Here is a 20,294-nt window from a genome sequence, read left to right on the forward strand (position 1 = left end):
TTAAAAACAAACAAGGAGAAAACAACCATCTCCTCTGTCAGAGATCCAGAAGGAAACATCAGCCACGACCCTGACAAGATAAATAACACTTTCAAAGAATTCTATAAAACATTATATACATCACAACTAACTACAACAGATGACAATATTGATAAATTTCTTAGTAACATCAATCTTCCACAATTAAAACATGAAGATAAAATGGTCTTGGATTCCCCCCTTTCAGTCGGCGAACTCCATGAAGCTCTCCAGCATATGTCCAACAATAAAGCTCCAGGTCCAGATGGTTATCCAGCAGAATTCTATAAAGAATTCTGGACAATGCTGGCACCCACTTTCTACAATATGATATTAGAAATAAAGGAAAAACAAAAAATACCTTCAAATATGAACCTTGCCAATATTACTCTACTATTAAAACCAGGTAAAGACCCGACACTTCCATCCAGTTACCGTCCAGTTTCATTAATAAATGTAGATCTCAAAATAATTAGCAAAGCTTTGGCCAGAAGAAGAGAAAAAATAACCCCTCTAATAATACATCCTGACCAAACAGGCTTTATTAAAGGTAGACATTCCTCTACTAACATGCGTAGATTAATTAACATCATAGATTATTCTACTCTACATAATCTGGAATCCACAGTCATTTCTTTAGACGCAGAAAAAGCATTTGACCGAGTAAACTGGAAATTTTTATTTCCAACGTTAAACAAATTTGGGTTTGGGTCATCGTTCATAGATTGGATAAAAATATTATATAACAACCCAAATGCATGTGTGAAGACCAATGATCAAACCTCTCCAAGCTTCTGTTTGCAGAGAGGAACCAGACAGGGCTGCCCGCTTTCTCCATCACTCTTTGCTATTTTTATTGAAACCCTAGCTGCTGCCATAAGACAAAATAAAGAGATTAAAGGAATCCATGCCAAAAAATATAGAACACAAGATAAGTCTTTATGCTGATGACGTATTACTTTTTCTCCAGAACTCACCGACGTCTCTCCCCCAGACAATCACACTTATTAACACATTCTCACCAATATCTGACTACACTATTAACTGGTCTAAGACTATTATTATGCCCATCAACTGTGACCTACAAAACACACCCAATACTACAATACAGTCTGGAAACATTAGATATCTAGGCATAAACATTTCCCCCAGGTTATCAGAACTAACAAAGCTAAATTATGTCCAGCTACTTAAAGCAATAGAGGATGATCTCTCACGGTGGAGGCGCTTACCCATATCACTCATGGGGAGGGTTGCCACAGTTAAAATGATGGTTCTATCTAAAGTAAACTACCTGTTTTCAATGATACCCACTAAACCATCCTCCAGCTGGTTTAAGTCACTGGACTCACATATATCTAAATTTTTATGGAAAAACAAGCCATCACGTATCAGTCTACAAACTTTACAACAGACTAAAGATAGAGGCGGATTGGAGCTACCCAACTTTAATCATGTTTTCTTAGCTAACAAGCTGCAGTATATCTCCAAATGGCTTAAACCTAGCAGTCTGGATGAAACATGGTTAGATGTAGAGCAAGCATTGTGTGAGGATGTGTTTATCTCTGATCTGCCATTCATCAGCTCAACCATCAAAACACATAAGTGTTTTAAAAGCATCAATATCAGTTCCTCTTTAGTGGCTTGGTGGGATTTTCTAAAAATAACCAAATCCTCACTTTTTCCATGTAAGTTTACACCCCTCTGGAACAACCCTGACATCCTGCAAAACAAAAAGCTGATTAATTTCACTCAATGGAAAAATAAAGGAATAAAACAGTTAGAACATATAATAGAAAATGGAAACTTCTTATCATTTAATATTCTCACTTCACAATATGGAATCAGTAGCAAAACGTTTTTAGAATATCACCAGCTTAAATCTATTATATGTAAAAAATATACCATTAATCAATTAAACTTACAGCTACCTATTAGGGTGGCAGAATTCATGAATCTCAATGCCCCAAAGCTATTATCAAAAACATATAGACTATTATCCAAACTAGAAGACTGAATCTGTCTTCCAACTTCAAAATGGGAGGGTGACTTATCCAGTAACTTTAATAAAGATAAATGGTCACAAATATGTTTAAACACCTTTAAAATGACTAAAAATTCAAATATGCAACTAATACAATTCAAAATTCTGCATAGAACTCATTATACAGGACAAAGGATGTTCAGGATGGGTCTGTCACAATCAAACATCTGCACACACTGCAATGAAAACACACCTGACAACTATCTCCATGCCTTGTGGTCCTGCACACCTGTCCGCAGGTTCTGGCTTCAGGTATGTGTGGACATGTCAACATGGTTTAAATGTAATATTCCTACAATCCCCGCACTATGTCTACTAGGTGACTTGGGTGACATTAATATGGCAATTAACTCTGCACACATGATACGTACAGCATTATGCATTGCAAAGAAAACTATCCTTGTGAACTGGAAAACCAAAAATAATCTGGTATTCAGCAGTTTAGGAATCTCTTAGTTGACCACATCAGTAGTGAGACAATGTCTGCCTCCTCAAAGAACTATTTAGCTGAATCTCATTCCCTCTGGTCCCCTGTGCTTAGTTCCATCACTTAGTGTAGGTGGAGGACTGTGACCTCGTTGCTTTGGGGGTTGGAAAATGGCCGGGAGTGACTGGTGGTTGCGGGTTCTTTGTGGTTTCCCGTGGTGCGGGACCAGGCTGCTCTGCAATGGGGGTGGCTCTAGGTCTGGCCCTGTTGGGGGCTGTGGGGGCCAGTGGTTGGAGTCGCCTCGTGGCGGGAGGTGATGCCACTGGTGACGCCTGGGTTTGTGGGCGTCGGTCCTAGGGTGGGCGGCCGGGCTATTCCGGGGTGGGCTGGGCGGGGGTTCTGGGCTCTGGTGCCTGGGGGTGGTCCTCCTCCCTCCGGGGTGGTGGGGTCCGTATGTGCCGGGGGTCTGGGCCTGCCCGGATGTGCTGCCGTGGTGTGGGTTGGTGCATGCCCTGGTGTCTGGTTGACGCCCTGGGACCCAGGGTATGGCCCGGGGGCAGGGGGGGTGTAGGGGTTTGAAGGAGGGCTGAGTGGGATTCTGGGGATTATAGGGGGAGGTGCTGGGGTTTGAGACAGGGATGCTTGTATGCTGTGTGTGTGTGTCTATACTTTGGATGATGTTTGTGTGGGTGTGGGGGTATGTTTGTGTGCGTGCGTATGCATGTGTTAGGATGAGTGGGGGTGTGTCTGGGAAGTGAGAGTGGGAGGGCTGGATGCTGTGTGAGTGTTTATATTTTTTGGGTGGGGCTGAGAAGGCATATATAAGTTAGGATGAGCAGGAGTGTGCAAGGAAATAGGTGTGTGCATGTGTTTCTGTGTGTGGTTGGGGCGGGGTTAAGTGCACTTGTGGGGGGGGGGGGGGGCTGGGTGGGCCTGGGGGTGGTGGGCCGTGGGTCTGCTGCTGTCCCCATCCTCTCATTCCCCGTTAGGGATGTGGGAGGGTGGGTACTTTCTAGGGTAGGTGACGGCTCACTGGCTGTGGTCCCTGAATGGCCCGGTCGTGGGGGGCGGCCTCTCCTGGCCTGTCTTGCCCTGGGGGGCCTCCTGGGAAGCGGGGGTGCCTAATGCCACTAGAGGCTCATCATCCGGAGGGAAGTTTGCTTCCTCAGATTCAAGATTCAAAGTGTTTATTGTCACATGCACAGTAAGGAAACAGGTTTCCCTGTACAGTGAAATTCTTACTTTGCCGTCCACACCGAATGCCATAAATATTCAAAGTATATAGAAAAGACTAATTTAAGAAGAGCATGCAAAAGAGTAAACATAAAATATAAACTATAGGTAAAATATAAGTAAAGTAAAGTAATCTATGTACATAATGTGCAGCGTGCTACATAAACTGTGCAACATTCAGCATTGAATGATTAATTGTGCAAAAAAGAACTGTCATGAGGTAGACGGTATGATACATGTGCAAATACTGAATAATAATAATAAGGTACATTGATAATGTAAACAGTCAGTATGTGTAAATGTACAGTCCATTGTTACAGACTCCAGTCTGCTGTTAGCTGTTAAGGAGACTGATGGCTGAGGGTGTCTGAAAGCCAGGTTTCAGTGAAAATTAGAGCACAGCATTCTCTTATTTCCTGCTGTGTTGTAATCCTGGCTCTTAGCTCGTCCAGCTTGTTTTCCAGAGATCGCACATTAGCCAGCAGGAGGCTGGGTATTGGTGGTCGGCTGGCACGGGCCTTCAGCCTTGCATGAAGCCCTCCCCTCTTTCCTCTCTTGCGATGCCGTCTCCGAAGCACTCTCCTCGGGTCAGCTGGCTTGCTTGAGTGCGGTGTGCTGGGGCCTTCCTGGTGTTGCTGGTGGTGGTGGTTGCGTGGACGCACAATGAGTTGCAGATCTGGTGGTAAAAATCCACTAAACTGAAACTTGTGCGATCTAGCAATGTCCAGTAATGCCTGCCTGTTGTAAGTTAGCAGTGCATCGGTTCTGCGCAGTGCAATAAAAACAAAAAACACACAAAAAAGAAGAAAAAGCCGGCATTTGCGAGCGACACGAGCAAACACGTCCACCACGGGGGGCGCCATGGTTACACACGAGTAACGAACTGTGATTTGAAGAGTTGAAGACTATATGGTACAGATATCAGGGGGAAGGGAGTGTATGGTACGGATATCAGATTGTGGAGTGCTTTGAATGTAATGAGGAGAATTTTAAAGTTAATTCTTTGTTTTACGGGGAGCCAGTGAAGTTGTTGTAAGATGGGGGTGATGCGGTGAGTAGTAGGGGTTCGTGTAATGATGCGTGCTGCAGAGTTTTGGAGGAGCTGGAGTTTCTGGAGGGATTTATTGGGGAGACCAAAGAGAAGAGAGTTGCAATAGTTAATCCGGGAGGTAGCAACACTGTGGACGAGGATGGCAGCAGTGTGGGAGGGTGAGAGGGTCAAATGAAAATATGCAGACCGGGTGACACTGTTGATTTGGTGTGAAAAGTGAAAAGAAAGTGAAAAGAAAGAGTGCTGTCGAGGACGACACCCAGACTCTTTACCTGAGGGGAGGGAGGGCAGGTGAGTTGTATATGGAAATGGGAAAACTGTTGGATTTGGAGAGAGTGGGGGGCGTGGCTACCAGGAGGACTTCTGTTTTAGAAATGTTGAGTTTGAGGAAGTTGGATGAAAACCAAGAATGAATTTCTTGTAAACAGGAGGTAAGGGAGGTTGGTGGAAGTGAAGAGGATGGTTTGGTAGAGAGGTAGAGCTGGGTGTCATCTGCGTAGCCATGAAAATTAATATTGTGTCTGCGAGACAGGAAAGAGTTTGATTCATGGGATTTCAGTTGAATGAATTGTTTGCAGCCAGAAAGGTAAGAAGTGAACCAGGTGAGGGGGATGTGAGCGATAGTGGGTCAAGGAGAATGCTGTGAGAGATGGTGTGAAATGCTGCGGTGAGGTCAAGAAGGAGGAGAATGGATCGTAAACCTGAATCTGAAGAGAATCTGAAGAATCTATGAGAAGGTCGAGATTTTGAGGAGTGCTGTTTCAGTACTGTGAAAGGGACGGAAACCGGATTGAAACTGCTCATAAATATTGTTGGTGATAAGATGGTTATGAAGTTGAGAAGCAACAGACTTTTCAAGGACTTTGGGAAGGAAGAGTCGGAAATTGGATAAAGGTTATTAATATTAGTGGGTCCAGCAAGGTCTGTCCAGGATAGGTGTGACTGTAGAGGTTTTGAGAGCAAAAGGGATGGAATGAATATTAATAAATGACATGATAATATCAATAAAAATGACAGAATACTTAATGACGCAATGTTAATGATGATGATGGGTATACCAATAGTTTGATATACACTTGTGAATTATAATGACATCCAGGTGAGTTACTGATCATGTGACTGAGTGTCTGGGGTAGCGCTCGGTGTGAGGTACTGAGTCCAGCTCCATCCCTTCACATCTGTATTGCAGCAGTGGTTTCCAGCTATGAACAGCTGGCCAGATGATGCTGTCTATCCAGAATGCATTGTGGTGGCTCAGCAGGGTCACCGCTGATAAACTTTGAGGATATATTTTGGATATAACAAATATTGATATAACAAATATTTCAGAAGGACCAAGTCATTTAAGTTTCACTGTTTTTTGCTGGCTGGTGGTGTTGATTCCATGGAAACCAGTCTTGACAATGGTGACAGCTTCATCACTGACTAACCAATCAAGGTGCTACATCACTGAGCAGAACCGAGACTTCCACCTGGACATGGGAGATGCTGCCTCTCTGATGTCACATGGGCTAGTGGGCGGGCACACCAATGAGGTGTCACTGAGAGAAAACATCAGAAGGAGAAGATTTAGCAATGTTTGTGGAATAAAATGTTCTACAAATGTTGTTTCCAGGTATCGTTTACCTGTCAGTGTGAAGGTTCTCTCTGTCTGACCCCAGCTCACCTGGAAACACACACAGGTACATCACATTGTCGTCTCCTATGTGCAATAACCTGTCTGATGTCATGGGAACAGTCTCTGCTGGAACACCTGTAAACACCTGGGGTGTTTTCCAGAAAGGAGGTATAGGAAGTGTGATAAAGCCTAAGCCCCAGGAAGCAAAATCCTCCAACATCTTAGCCTGCCTGTCGATTCCAAAACACCTGCTACGAGTTAGCTATCACAACTCAGTGTTGGTTAATCCAGGTGTGTGCACGATCACAGCAAACCTATAAAAGGCATCACCTGCTGAGCCCCGAAATCACCCTGAAAATGACCAGAGAGTAATTTAGATTCAAGAATTCTTTCATTCTTTCTTCTTTTCATTTCACACATTAATCAAATACAATCAGTATAGTTATTAGCTGTAGGAGCTGCTGAGGTCCGCCCGTGTTCACCAGACTCACAGCTGCCGGGTAGAAGCTGGTCCTCCGTCAGAGGATATGGCATTCTCTGTGGCTTGATTCTTCTTGTATGCTTATTGGTGAGGGTCCACAGTGGCGTCGATACCGTCCGTGATGTGAACTATGACCAGTTTCGCAAAGCGAAATCAGGGTGACTTTATTATATTATATTATATTATATTATATTATATTATATTATATTATATTATATTATATATCAGGGTTATCAAAAATAATGCATTAATTGTGTTCATTTTTAACGCGGCCTGACACTCCCTGTACAACCGTCATTGGTTCTAGAATGCGCCGCTAGGTGGCAGCAGCAATTGTAGTAGCTCTGTTTTTAACTTGTGATTTTTTGCAATATAGCCGTCTTTTTTAAGACATCAGCTGTCAATCTGTGTCTGTTCGGGTAGATTTTTTCGCGCTGGTCAGAGGCTGTGCTATACGGGAGATTTTTCTGAATATTTTTTCTTTTTGCAAGACTTGTTATTGTGAGTCTCCATGGCAACGAGACTTGTTTACCATCGGGATCAACTGATAAAACTCTCCAAACTCAAGATTATCAGTGAAACAACACTTCAAATCCCAACGGAGTTGAAAAGAAAGAGAAGAGGATGCAGGGCAGGAGCGAGGCAGAGAGAAAAACGGTGGCGATTCAAACCGTTTCTTCCAACGGTTGTTATGGGAAACGTGAGATCGCTAGTTAACAAAATTGATGAACTTCAGGTGCTAACCAGGTCTCTTAAAGAATACAGAGAGTGCAGTATTATGTGCTTCACCGAGACATGGCTGCATGAACACATCCCAGACTGTAATGCGTCTGTACACGGCTTCAGGACGGTCCGTGCAGACCGCAATAAACAACTCAGCGGGAAGCTGAAGGGAGGTGGAATTGCGGTGCTGGTAAACCAGCGCTGGTGTCATCCTGAACATGTCACTGTTAAAGAGAAGATCTGCAATAGAGACATTGAACTGCTAGCTGTGAGTCTCCGCCCGTATTATTTACCCAGAGAGTTCACATGCGTTATTCTGGTAGCGGTATATATATTACCTGGTACCGCTCCAGACGCAGCCTGTGATGTCATTAACTCTGTAGTGGCCAGGCTTCAAACACAACATCCAAACGCATTTGTGGCTATCTCTGGAGATTTTAACAACATCTCCCTCTCTGCAACTCTACCAACTTTCCAACAGTTTGTCAGCTGCTCCACCAGAGAAAACAAAACGTTGGACTTATTTTATGCAAATTTTAAAAATGCATACAGCTCCTTTGCCCTGCCACCTTTAGGAAGATCAGACCATAACCTAGTTCTTCTCTCCTCCTCCTACAAGCCCATCGTTCAGCAACAACCAGTCATTAGAAAGGCTATTAGAACCTGGTCTAATGAAGCTGAAGATGCTCTGAGAGGATGCTTCGAGGCTACAGACTGGAACGTCCTATGTGAACCTCATGGAGATGACATCAATGCCTTGACTGAGTGTGTGACAGATTATATTAACTTCTGTGTGGACAGCACCGTTCCAACAAGAACAGTGAGGTGCTTCCCCAATAACAAACCCTGGATCACCAGTGACCTGAAAAAGCTGCTGAACATCAAAAAGAAAGCTTTTAGGGATGGAGACAGGGAGTTATTGAAGTCCACACAAAAACAACTTAAAACACAAATGAAGAAGTGCAAGGAGGACTACAGGAAGAAGTTGGAAAGTAAGCTTCAGAAAAACAATGTGAGGGATGTGTGGTCAGGAATGAAGAAGATCACTGGCTTCGGGATAAAGGAGGATCAGACTGATGGAGGTCTGGACAGAGCGAATGAACTGAACATGTTCTTCAATAGGTTTAGCTCACCTCCTGCTTCAACCCCAACTAGCCACACACCCTCCATGAGCCCACAGCTTTCCTGTCACACCTCCACTCTGTCACCCTGCAGCTCAGTCAAGGACCTGGACACAACCTCATCTCCCTCCACATCAGGACTTCCTGAAACCTCCTCTGCCTCCACCTCCACTCTGTCTGTCTCCTGTAACCAAGTCATGCAACAACTGGTGAAACTGAACCAGAACAAGGCTGCAGGTCCAGATGGTGTCAGTCCCAGAGTTCTCAAGACCTGCTCAAAACAGCTATGTCCGATTCTCCAGCACCTGTTCAACACCAGCCTGAGCCAGAGAAGAATCCCGGTGCTGTGGAAAACATCCTGCCTTGTTCCAGTGCCTAAAAAACCACAACCAGCTGAACCAAAAGACTACAGACCAGTCGCCCTGACATCTCACGTCATGAAAGTCCTGGAGAGACTCTTACTGGCTCACCTCAGCAAGCAGGTGAACACCTTTCAGGACCCATTACAGTTTGCATACCGTAATGGGCTTGGGGTTGAAGATGCCATCATATACCTGCTTCAGAGAGCCCACTCTCATCTGGACCAGTCAGGCAGCACTTTGAGGGTCATGTTCTTTGATTTCTCAAGTGCTTTTAATACGATTCAGCCTGCTCTGCTGTGTGAGAAGCTGCAGAAATTCCAGGTGGATCCCTCCACAACCACCTGGATTTACGACTACCTCACAAACAGACCACAGTTTGTGAGACTGAAAGGTTGTGTGTCTGAGATGGTGGTCAGCTGCACTGGAACACCACAAGGGACTGTACTTTCACCATTTCTATTCACGCTGTACACCTCAGACTTCCAGTACAACTCTGAGTTCTGTCATCTGCAGAAATACTCTGATGACTCAGCAGTTGTTGGGTGTATCAGTGATGGACAAGAAGCAGAGTACAGAGAACTGGTCGGTCAGTTTGTGAAATGGTGCGGTGACAATCATCTCATCTTGAATACCAAGAAAACAAAGGAGATGATTGTTGACTTCAGGAGGAACAAGAACACACATAGAAGTGTTTCCATCATGGGAGAGGAGGTGGAGGTGGTGGAGGAATACAAGTACCTTGGAGTTCAGCTGGACAACAGACTTGAGTGGAAAAGCAACACTGAGTACATTTACAAGAAAGGTCAGAGCAGACTCTACTTCTTAAGGAAGCTGAGATCTTTTAACGTCTGCACCAAAATGTTGCAAATGTTCTACAGGTCTGTTGTTGAAAGTGCAATCAGCTTTGCAGCAATCTGCTGGGGCAGCGGCATCAGAACCAGAGACTTGAAAAGAATTAACAAACTGATCAAGAAAGCCGGTTCTGTGCTTGGAGTAACTCTGGAGCCGCTGGAGTTGATCATCAAAAAAAGAACTCTGTACAAGCTGACGAAGATAATGGAAGATCCTTCACACCCTCTACACAACGCCGTGACGAAACAACAGAGTGTGTTCAGTGGGAGGCTTGTTCAAGTCCGATGCAAGACAGAGAGATACAGAAGATCCTTCCTTCCAGCAGCTATCAGGCTGAAGAACAAAGCCCTTAATTAATTAATGTGATTGTTTTACTAAAAAAATTACTACTACTACAATATTGAATTTCCCTTTGGGATTAATAAAGTATTTTTCATTCATTTCATTGCTCTGTAATGAGGTCAGATGGAAAAGATGAGCTGGCTCTATGGATGGACTTGAGAATAAACCCAACATTAATGGAGCAACTGGACGTCGCCTCTGTGGAGAATGAGGGTGTTCTCCCGGTAAGAGGGTTCCACACCCAAATTTTCCCGCATTTTTTTAACTCATCCTGCATCCTGCACCAACATGGCTGCTCTAGAGGATCTCTGGTCTCTGTTTGTGCAGCAGCTGCTTCCTCCCTCTCCTCTCATGTTGTTCCGTGAATCATGGCGGCTGTCAGTGATCAGCTGATCGGCTTTTCTTTCTTGCTGCTTCTCTAACAGTAGCTGCTGGTGGTAGACAGGGTTTATACTTCAGCTATGCAGGGGCGGGTCTAGAAAAGTTCTGATTGGGGCCAGGAGCACTGACTAGGACAAGAATGAATAAAAACTAGTAAAACAAGCAGCCAATGGTGTGTTTTATCAGCAGGTGTTTACTTTGGTTCATGTGTAGCTGAGGAGATTCAGGAGGGAAAGTTTTCCACCTCAAAGACGCTCTGTGGCATAGCTGCTTTTTTAATCTCACTTTGCATCTTGCCAGTGAGCTGAGCTGCTGTCTGTCAATCATTCTGCCTGTGTATCCCGCCCCACCTACTCTCTGCCCCTGATCGACCCACACCTCCCGAACCCTAACACTTGTAGTTTTTGGCGTTTTTCAAATTCAGCAGTGGGTGGAGCTACACTTTAACTCACGTAATTTAGACATTTTGCAACAGAAAACCCAAGATTACGATTTAGTGCAGGTTAAGATAGCTAGCTAAACCAGTAAACTAGCTTCTTGGAATACATCCCAGGTGTGAGGGGTTGTTTACCTTGTGGGTTAGTTTACCTGAGGCCTGTACAACAAAGCTGGAAGGGTTACCTCTGGGTTTTCAATCTTACAAAGCTGGTTCACTTCTCACGGGTAAATCACCATGGTAACTTATGCTAACGGCTAACCTGCTTAGCAGCAGGTTCTATTCTAGATCAGAGATCAATGAGTATAAAAGCTCCACGTTTTGACCAATCAGATCTCTGGGAAGATGTCCCGCCCATTCTTAGAACATCCTATCCAGGTTGGTGGTGGATGGTGAGAGGAGGCTAGGAGAGGAGTTTTTAGGGATAGAAGAAGAAATGAAGCCTTGTCTCTGAGAGCTTTGAAGAATGTTTCTGTCGCTTATCCAGATCCTGAATGTCTAGGAATGTCCACCCAGGAAACAGAGAGATATTCAGGTTCATCATACAGGCCTCTGTGTGTTAGGTGTTTACCTGGTGTGTCAGGATCCTCAGGTGTGTGTCGTGGCCCGTTGGACAGCTCTGAACTGGAAACAGTAACAGACAACATGTGAATTGTCCATACCAACATTTTTTATTGTTCTGGGACTCTGACCACTGTCTAGTTCACCTCATTCCAGCCTACAGGTAGAAAGTAAAACCTACTAGGCCTGTGGTTAGGACAGTGAAGAAGTAGTTCAACCAAACCAAGCAGGAACTCCAAATTTTATTATTTTTTATTATTGCACAAAAGTAGGATTTAGACATCCAGGATTAATAACGAAGCTGGACTCCAAAACAACGGTCTTCAGACTTAACTGGTTACATAACCACAAGTCAGGATGAGCAGACTCCGACTCATAAGGCCAGATGAAACGTATCTTAAGTGCCCGCTTACGGCTTCCCCAATAGACCTTCATGATCCATCACTGATCTACCTTGGCAACATAAGTGGAGTACTTCTCTCCGTCAGAAGCAGAAATCCTCTTAGAAGCCTACGAAGAAGTGAAGAAAAATAATTAAAAAGAGAGATCACCACGGTACTAAAACAAAGGGAAGGAGAAAGCCTGCAGTTTTGCAGACCACCTGAATGTTTACTACTACACATTCACTACTACACACTCACTACTACACTCTTACTACTACTACACTCTCACTACTACAGACTCACTACTACAGACTCACTACTACACTCTTACTACTACACACTCACTGACTACACACTCACTGACTACACACTCACTACTACACTCTCACTACTACAGACTCACTACTACACTCTTACTACTACACACTCACTGACTACACACTCACTACTACACTCTCACTACTACAGACTCACTACTACACACTGACTACAACACACTCACTACTACACTCTCACTACTACACTCTTACTACTACACACTCACTGACTACACACTCACTACTACACACTCACTACTACACTCTTACTACTACACACTCACTGACTACACACTCACTGACTACACACTCACTACTACACTCTCACTACTACAGACTCACTACTACACACTGACTACAACACACTCACTACTACACTCTCACTACTACACACTGATTAGTACATAGTGACTACTACACTCTCACTACTACACGCTCACTACTACACACTCACTATTACACTCTCACTACTATACACTCACTACTACACACTCACTAGTACACTCTCACTACTACACTCTCACTACTACACACTCACTACTTCACACTCACTACTACACACTCACTACTACACACTGACTACTACACACTCACTACTACACACTGACTATTACACACTCACTACTACACACTGACTACTACACCCTCACTACTACACTCTCACTATACTACACTACTATATAGTGTATGTACGTGTTATAGGTGGTAACTGTATATAGTGTATGTACTACTACTACTACTAATAGAATGACAACATCTGGTGACTTGTAAGTGCTCATATGCTTGGTGATTAAATCTGATTCTGAACATCTCAGTGTTCTAGAGCTACCTTCTCAGATGGATCAGCATTTACCTGAGGTCAGTTCACCTGTTGGTAACTACTGAGTTTTAGAAAAACACCTGTGTTGGCATTACCTGTGCAGTCCAGGTGCAACGCTCATGTACTCAGATGTTTCAAAGACTCCACCCTCTGCTGATCCACTCTGCTCTGTTGCTTCCTGTCTACCTGAGATCCCCTCACCTGTACATCCTGCTGCTATAGGCAACCAAGTGTTACCATCACAACACAACAAGAAACCAAACTAAATTAAGCTGCAACACAGGTATAGGTGAGACTTACCTGGTGTGTAAGCTGGCTTGTTTGGTTTGTCCAAGCAATGATTGGCTACAGGACTCCGTGGGATCTCATTCTTTCTGAGGATGGGAGAGGGGGGGGGGGGGGGGGGGGGGGGGGGTGAGAAGAGAACTGATCTCTGACCTCTGAACTTTCCATCTTGTTTCACTTACCTGACATGCTGCCGTACAGGTGAGCTGTCTGAGTAGGGCCTAAATGGGCGTGGTCTCTAAAAAAGCAGATAGCAACGTCAGCTGATTGAAATGCAGCACGTGCTGTTGTAAGCTGGAGCAGGTGGTGTGGTGGAGCAGATGGTGTGGTGAGGTGGAGCAGGTGGTGTGGTAGAGCAGGTGGTGTGGTGAGGTGGAGCAGGTGGTCAGGTGGAGCGGGTGGTGTGGTGCAGCAGGTGGTGTGGTGGAGCAGATGGTGTGGTGAGGTGGAGTAGGTGGTGTGGTAGAGCAGGTGGTGTGGTGGAGCAGATGGTGTGGTGAGGTGGAGCAGGTGTGTGGTGGAGCAGGTGGTGTGGTGAGGTGGAGCAGGTTGTGAGGTGGAGCAAGTTGTGTGGTGTGGTGAAGCAGGTGGTGTGTTGGAGCAGGTGGTGTGGTGTGGTGAAGCAGGTGGTGTGGTGTAGCAGGTGGTGTGGTGTGGTGAAGCAGGTGGTGTGGTGGAGCAGGTGGTGAGGTGAGGTAGAGCAGGTGGTGTGGTGGAGCAGGTGGTGTGGTGGAGCAGGTGGTGTGGTGGAGCAAGTTGTGTGGTGTGGTGAAGCAGGTGGTGTGTTGGAGCAGGTGGTGTGGTGTAGTGAAGCAGGTGGTGTGGTGAGGTAGAGCAGGTGGTGTGGTGGAGCAGGTGGTGTGGTCAGGTGGAGCAGGTTGTGAGGTGGAGCAAGTTGTGTGGTGTGGTGAAGCAGGTGGTGTGTTGGAGCAGGTGGTGTGGTGGCGCAGGTGGTGAGGTGGAGCAGGTGGTGTGGTGAGGTGAGGTGGAGCAGGTGGTGTGGTGAGGTGGAGCAAGTTGTGTGGTGTGGTGGAGCAGGTTGTAAGGTGGAGCAGGCGGTGTGGTGAGGTGGATCAGGTGGTGTGGTGGAGCAGGTGGTGAGGTGAGGTAGAGCAGGTGGTGTGGTGGAGCAGGTGGTGTGGTGAGGTGGAGCAGGTTGTGAGGTGGAGCAAGTTGTGTGGTGTGGTGAAGCAGGTGGTGTGTTGGAGCAGGTGGTGTGGTGTGGTGAAGCAGGTGGTGTGGTGTAGCAGGTGGTGTGGTGAAGCAGGTGGTGTGGTGGAGCAGGTGGTGAGGTGAGGTAGAGCAGGTGGTGTGGTGGAGCAGGTGGTGTGGTGAGGTGGAGCAGGTTGTGAGGTGGAGCAAGTTGTGTGGTGTGGTGAAGCAGGTGGTGTGTTGGAGCAGGTGGTGTGGTGTGGTGAAGCAGGTGGTGTGGTGTAGCAGGTGGTGTGGTGTGGTGAAGCAGGTGGTGTGGTGGAGCAGGTGGTGTGGTGAGGTAGAGCAGGTGGTGTGGTGGAGCAGGTGGTGTGGTCAGGTGGAGCAGGTTGAGGTGGAGCAAGTTGTGTGGTGTGGTGAAGCAGGTGGTGTGTTGGAGCAGGTGGTGTGGTGAGGTGGCGCAGGTGGTGAGGTGGAGCAGGTGGTGTGGTGAGGTGGAGTAAGTTGTGTGGTGTGGTGGAGCAAGTTGTAAGGTGGAGCAGGCGGTGTGGTGAGGTAGAGCAGGTGGTGTGGTGAGGTGGATCAGGTGGTGAGGTGGAGCAGGTGGTATAGTGGTCCGACCTGCAGCCCGATGCCGAGACTCTGCTGCAGAGCTGCAGCCAGCCGCTCCACCAGTCGATCCTGAATGCCTCCACCTTCCTAAGGAGAAGAACTCCAGCTGTGATGTAAGCACATCTTTCTGGGGCTTGTTATAAAAACATCTCTGACATGTGACCACCTGGTGAGGTAGTGAGACAGCTGGTGTCTCTTTTCACAATTTCAGAGTTAGCCCTAACTCAGAATTAAATCCCTAGAGGAGCTTACATGTCTCCCCAGAAGAACACACTCTGAACCATATAAGGAAAGCTAAACTTGAACTTAATGAAGTAAAAGATAAAAACACAATTCTTGGTGCAAAGACTTGGTTTGGAGAACTTTGAACATGGAAACAAATCTGGAAGGTTCCTGGCTAATCAGTTAAAAACAAGGCGAAAACAACCGTCTCCTCTGTCAGAAATCCAGAAGGAAACATTAGCGACGACCCTGACAAGATAAATAACACTTCTAGAGAATTTCATAAAACTTTATTTAAATCACAACTAAACACAACAGATGAGAATATTGATCAGTTTCTTAGTAAAGTCAATCTTCTACGAAGAAAACATGAAATAAAATAACCTTGGATTTACCAGATGGTCCATGTCCAGATGACCCAGGTCACGATGACCCAGGCCCAGATGATTCAGGTCCAGATGACCTAAGTCCAGATGGTCTAGTTCCAGATGGTCCAGGTCCAGATGGTCCAGGACCAGATGGTCTATTTCCAGATCGTCCAGATCCAGATGGTTCAGACCCAGATGGCCCATGTCCAGATGGTCCATGTCCAGATGGTCCAGGACCAGATGGTTCATTTCCAGATGACCCAGGTCCAGATTGTTCAGGTCCAGATGGTCCAGGTCCAGATGATCCAGGACTAGACGATCCAATTCCAGATAGTCCAGGCCCAGATGGTCCAGTTCCAGATGGTCTAGGTCCAGATGATTCAGGTCCAGATGGTCCAGGTCCAGATGGTCCAGGACCAGATTATCCAGGTGCAAAAGGTCCAAGACTACATGATCCAGTTCCGGATAGTCCAGGTCCAGATGGTCCAGGTCCAGATGACCCAGGTCCAGATGGTCCAAGTCCAGATGGTCCGTGTCCAGAAGACCCAGGTCACGATGTCCTAGGTCCAGATGGTTCAGGTCCAGATGGTCCAATTCGAGATTGTTCATGTACAGATGGTCCAGGTCCAGATGGTCCAGATCCAGATGGTCCATGTCCAGATGGCCCAGATCCAGATGGTCCAGATCCAGATGGTCCATGTCTAGATGGTCCAGGACCAGATTATCTAGTTCCAGATGGTCCAGTTCGAGATTATCCATGTATAGCTGGTCCAGGTCCAAATGGTCCATGTCCAGATGGTCCAGGACCAGATGATCCAGGTCACGATGACCCAGGGCCAGATGATTCAGGTCCAGATGACCTAAGTCCAGATGGTCTAGTTCTAGATGGTCCAGGTCCAGATGGTCCAATTCCAGATGGTCCAGTTCCAGATGGTCCCTTTCCAGCTCGTCCAGATCCAGATGGTTCAGACGTAGATGTTCCATGTCCAGATGGTCCAGGTCCACATGGTCCAGGTCCAGGTGGTCCAGATCCAGATGGTCAAGGTACGGATGGTCCATGTCCAGATGACCCAGGCCCAGATGGTTCAGGTCCAGATGACCTAAGTCCAGATGGTCTAGTTCCAGATGGTCCAGGTCCAGATGGTCCAATTCCAGATGGTCCAGTTCCAGATGGTCCCTTTCCAGATCGTCCAGATCCAGAAGGTTCAGACGTAGATGTTCCATGTCCAGATGGTCCAGGTCCAGATGGTCCATGTCCACATGGTCCAGGTCCAGGTGGTCCAGATCCAGATGGTCAAGGTACCGATAGTCCATGTCCAGATGACCCAGGCCCAGATGGTTCAGGTCCAGATGACCTAAGTCCAGATGGTCTAGTTCCAGATGGTCCAATTCCAGATGGTCCATTTCCAGATCGTCCATGTCCAGATGGTCCAGTTCCAGATGGTCTATTTCCAGATCTTCCAGATCCAAGTGGTTCAGACCCAGATGACCCAGGTCCAGATGGTTCATGTCCAGATAGTTCAGGTCCAGATGACCCTGGTCCAGATTGTCCATGTACAGATGGCCCATGTCCAGATGGCCCAGATCCAGATGGTCCAGGCCCAGATGGTCCAGAACCAGATTATCTAGTTCCAGATGGTCCAGTTCGAGATTATCCATGTACAGATGGTCCAGGTCCAGATGGTCCATGTCCAAATGGTCCAGATCCAGATGGTCCATGTCCAGATGGTTAATGTCCAGATTGTCCAGGACCAGATGGTTCATTTCCAGATGACCCGGGTCCAGATGGTCCAGATCCAGATAGTTGATGTCCAGATGGTCCATGTCCAGATGGTGCAGGACCAGATGGTTCATTTCCAGATGACCCAGGTCCAGATGGTCCATGTCCACATGGTCCAGGTCCAGGTGGCCCAGATCCAGATGGTCCATGTCCAGATGACCAAGGTCCATATGGTCCAGGTCCATATGGTCCATGTCCTGATGGTCCTGGGCCAGCTCCAGATGACCCAGGTCCAGATTATCTAAGTTCCAGATGGTCTAGTTCCAGATGGTCCATGTCCAGATGGTCCAGTTCCAGATGGTCTATTTCCAGATCGTCCAGATCCAAGTGGTTCAGACCCAGATGACCCAGGTCCAGATGGTCCATGTCCAGATAGTTCAGATCCAGATGACCCAGGTCCAGATTGTCCATGTACCGATGGTCTTTGTCCAGAAGGCCCAGATCCAGATGGTCCATGTCCAGATGGTCCAGGTCCAGATGGTCCAGGACCAGATTATCTAGTTCCAGATGGTCCAGTTCAAGATTATCCATGTACAGATGGTCCAGGTCCAGATGGTCCATGTCCAGACGGTCCAGATCCAGATGGTCCATGTCCAGATGGTCCATGTCCAGATGGTCAATTTCCAGATGACCCAGGTCCAGATTGTTCAGGTCCAGATGGTCCAGGTCCAGATGATCCAGGACTAGATGATCCAATTCCAGATAGTCCAGGCCCAGATGGTCCAGTTCCAGATGGTCTAGGTCCAGATGATCCATGTCCAGATGGTCCAGGTCCAGATGGTCCAGGACCAGATTATCCAGGTGCAAAAGGTCCAGGACTACATGATCCAGTTCCAGATAGTCCAGGTCCAGATGGTCCAGGTCCAGATGACCCAGGTCCAGATGGTCCAAGTCCAGATGGTCCGTGTCCAGAAGACCCAGGTCACGATGTCCTAGGTCACGATGGTTCAGGTCCAGATGGTCCAATTCGAGATTGTTCATGTACAGATGGTCCAGGTCCAGATGGTCCATGTCCAGATAGTTCAGGTCCAGATGACCCTGGTCCAGATTGTCCATGTACAGATGGCCCATGGCCAGATGGCCCAGATCCAGATGGTCCAGGTCCAGATGGTCCAGGACCAGATTATCTAGTTCCAGATGGTCCAGTTCGAGATTATCCATGTACAGATGGTCCATGTCCAGATAGTCCAGATCCAGATGGTCCATGTCCAGATGGTTAATGTCCAGATGGTCCAGGACCAGATGGTTAATTTCCAGATGACCCAGGTCCAGATGGTCCATGTCCAGATGGTCCAGATCCAGATAGTCGATGTCCAGATGGTGCAGGACCAGATGGTTCATTTCCAGATGACCCAGGTCCAGATGGTCCATGTCCACATGGTCCAGGTCCAGGTGGTCCAGATCCAGATGGTCCATGTCCAGATGACCAAGGTCCATATGGTCCAGGTCCAGATGGTCCATGTCCTGATGGTCCTGGTCCAGCTCCAGATGACCCAGGTCCAGATTACCTAAGTTCCAGATGGTCTAGTTCCAGATGGTCCATGTCCAGATGGTCCAGTTCCAGATGGTCTATTTCCAGATCGTCCAGATCCAAGTGGTTCAGACCCAGATGACCCAGGTCCAGATGGTCCATGTCCAGATGGCCCAGATCCAGATGGTCCAGGTCCAGATGGTCCAGTTCCAGATGGTCCAGGTCCAGATGGTCCAGGACCAGTTTATCTAGTTCCAGATGGTCCAGTTCGAGATTATCCATGTATAGAGGATCCAGGTCCAAATGGTCCATGTCCAGATGGTCCAGGACCAGATGGTATATTTCCAGATGACCCAGGTCCAGATTGTTCAGGTCCAGATGATCCAGGACTAGATGATCCAATTCCAGATAGTCCAGGCCCAGATGGTCCAGTTCCAGATGGTCTAGGTCCAGATAATCCATGTCCAGATCGTCCAGATCCAGATGGTTCAGACGTAGATGTTCCATGTCCAGATGGTCCAGGTCCAGATGGTCCATGTCGACATGGTCCAGGTCCAGGTGGTCCAGATCCAGATGGTCAAGGTACCGATGGTCCATGTCCAGTTGACCCAGGCCCAGATGGTTCAGGTCCAGATGACCTAAGTCCAGATGGTCCAGGTCCAGATGGTCCAATTCCAGATGGTCCAGTTCCAGATCGTCCAGATCCAGATGGTTCAGACCTAGATGTTCCATGTCCAGATGGTCCAGGTCCAGATGGTCCATGTCCACATGGTCCAGGTCCAGGTGGTCCAGATCCAGATGGTCAAGGTACCGATGGTCCATGTCCAGATGACCAAGGTCCATATTGTCCAGGTCCAGATGGTCCATGTCCTGATGGTCCTGGTCCAGCTCCAGATGACCCAGGTCCAGATTACCTAAGTTACAGATGGTCCAGTTCCAGATGGTCTATTTCCAGATCGTCCAGATCCAAGTGGTTCAGACCCAGATGACCCAGGTCCAGATGGTCCATGTCCAGATAGTTCAGATCCAGATGACCCAGGTCCAGATTGTCCATGTACAGATGGTCTTTGTCCAGATGGCCCATGTCCAGATGGCCCAGATCCAGATGGTCCAGGACCAGATTATCTAGTTCCAGATGGTCCAGTTCGAGATTATCCATGTACAGATGGTCCAGGTCCAGATGGTCCATGTCCAGACGGTCCAGATCCAGATGGTCCATGTCCAGATGGTCCAT

The 20,294-nt window shown here is 47.0% G+C and overlaps 1 protein-coding gene across 1 annotated transcript in view; it reads right to left on the reverse strand.

The window, feature by feature from the left end:
• Positions 1-5,422: 5,422 nt before the first annotated feature.
• Positions 5,423-20,294, reverse strand: part of LOC121641538 (tetratricopeptide repeat protein 24) — a 35,858-nt gene continuing 20,986 nt past the window's right edge. Inside the window, exons 7-13 of the mRNA XM_041987741.1 lie at positions 15,229-15,306; positions 13,638-13,693; positions 13,471-13,544; positions 13,266-13,386; positions 11,661-11,713; positions 6,400-6,439; positions 5,423-6,314 (exon numbers count right to left, since the gene is read on the reverse strand). Of these exons, the coding sequence (XP_041843675.1) occupies positions 6,215-6,314; positions 6,400-6,439; positions 11,661-11,713; positions 13,266-13,386; positions 13,471-13,544; positions 13,638-13,693; positions 15,229-15,306 (522 nt within the window). The 3' untranslated portion in view covers positions 5,423-6,214. The remainder of the gene's footprint in view (positions 6,315-6,399; positions 6,440-11,660; positions 11,714-13,265; positions 13,387-13,470; positions 13,545-13,637; positions 13,694-15,228; positions 15,307-20,294) is intronic.

This window comes from Melanotaenia boesemani, chromosome 6 (assembly GCF_017639745.1).
Source record: "Melanotaenia boesemani isolate fMelBoe1 chromosome 6, fMelBoe1.pri, whole genome shotgun sequence".
Lineage (NCBI taxonomy): Eukaryota > Metazoa > Chordata > Actinopteri > Atheriniformes > Melanotaeniidae > Melanotaenia > Melanotaenia boesemani.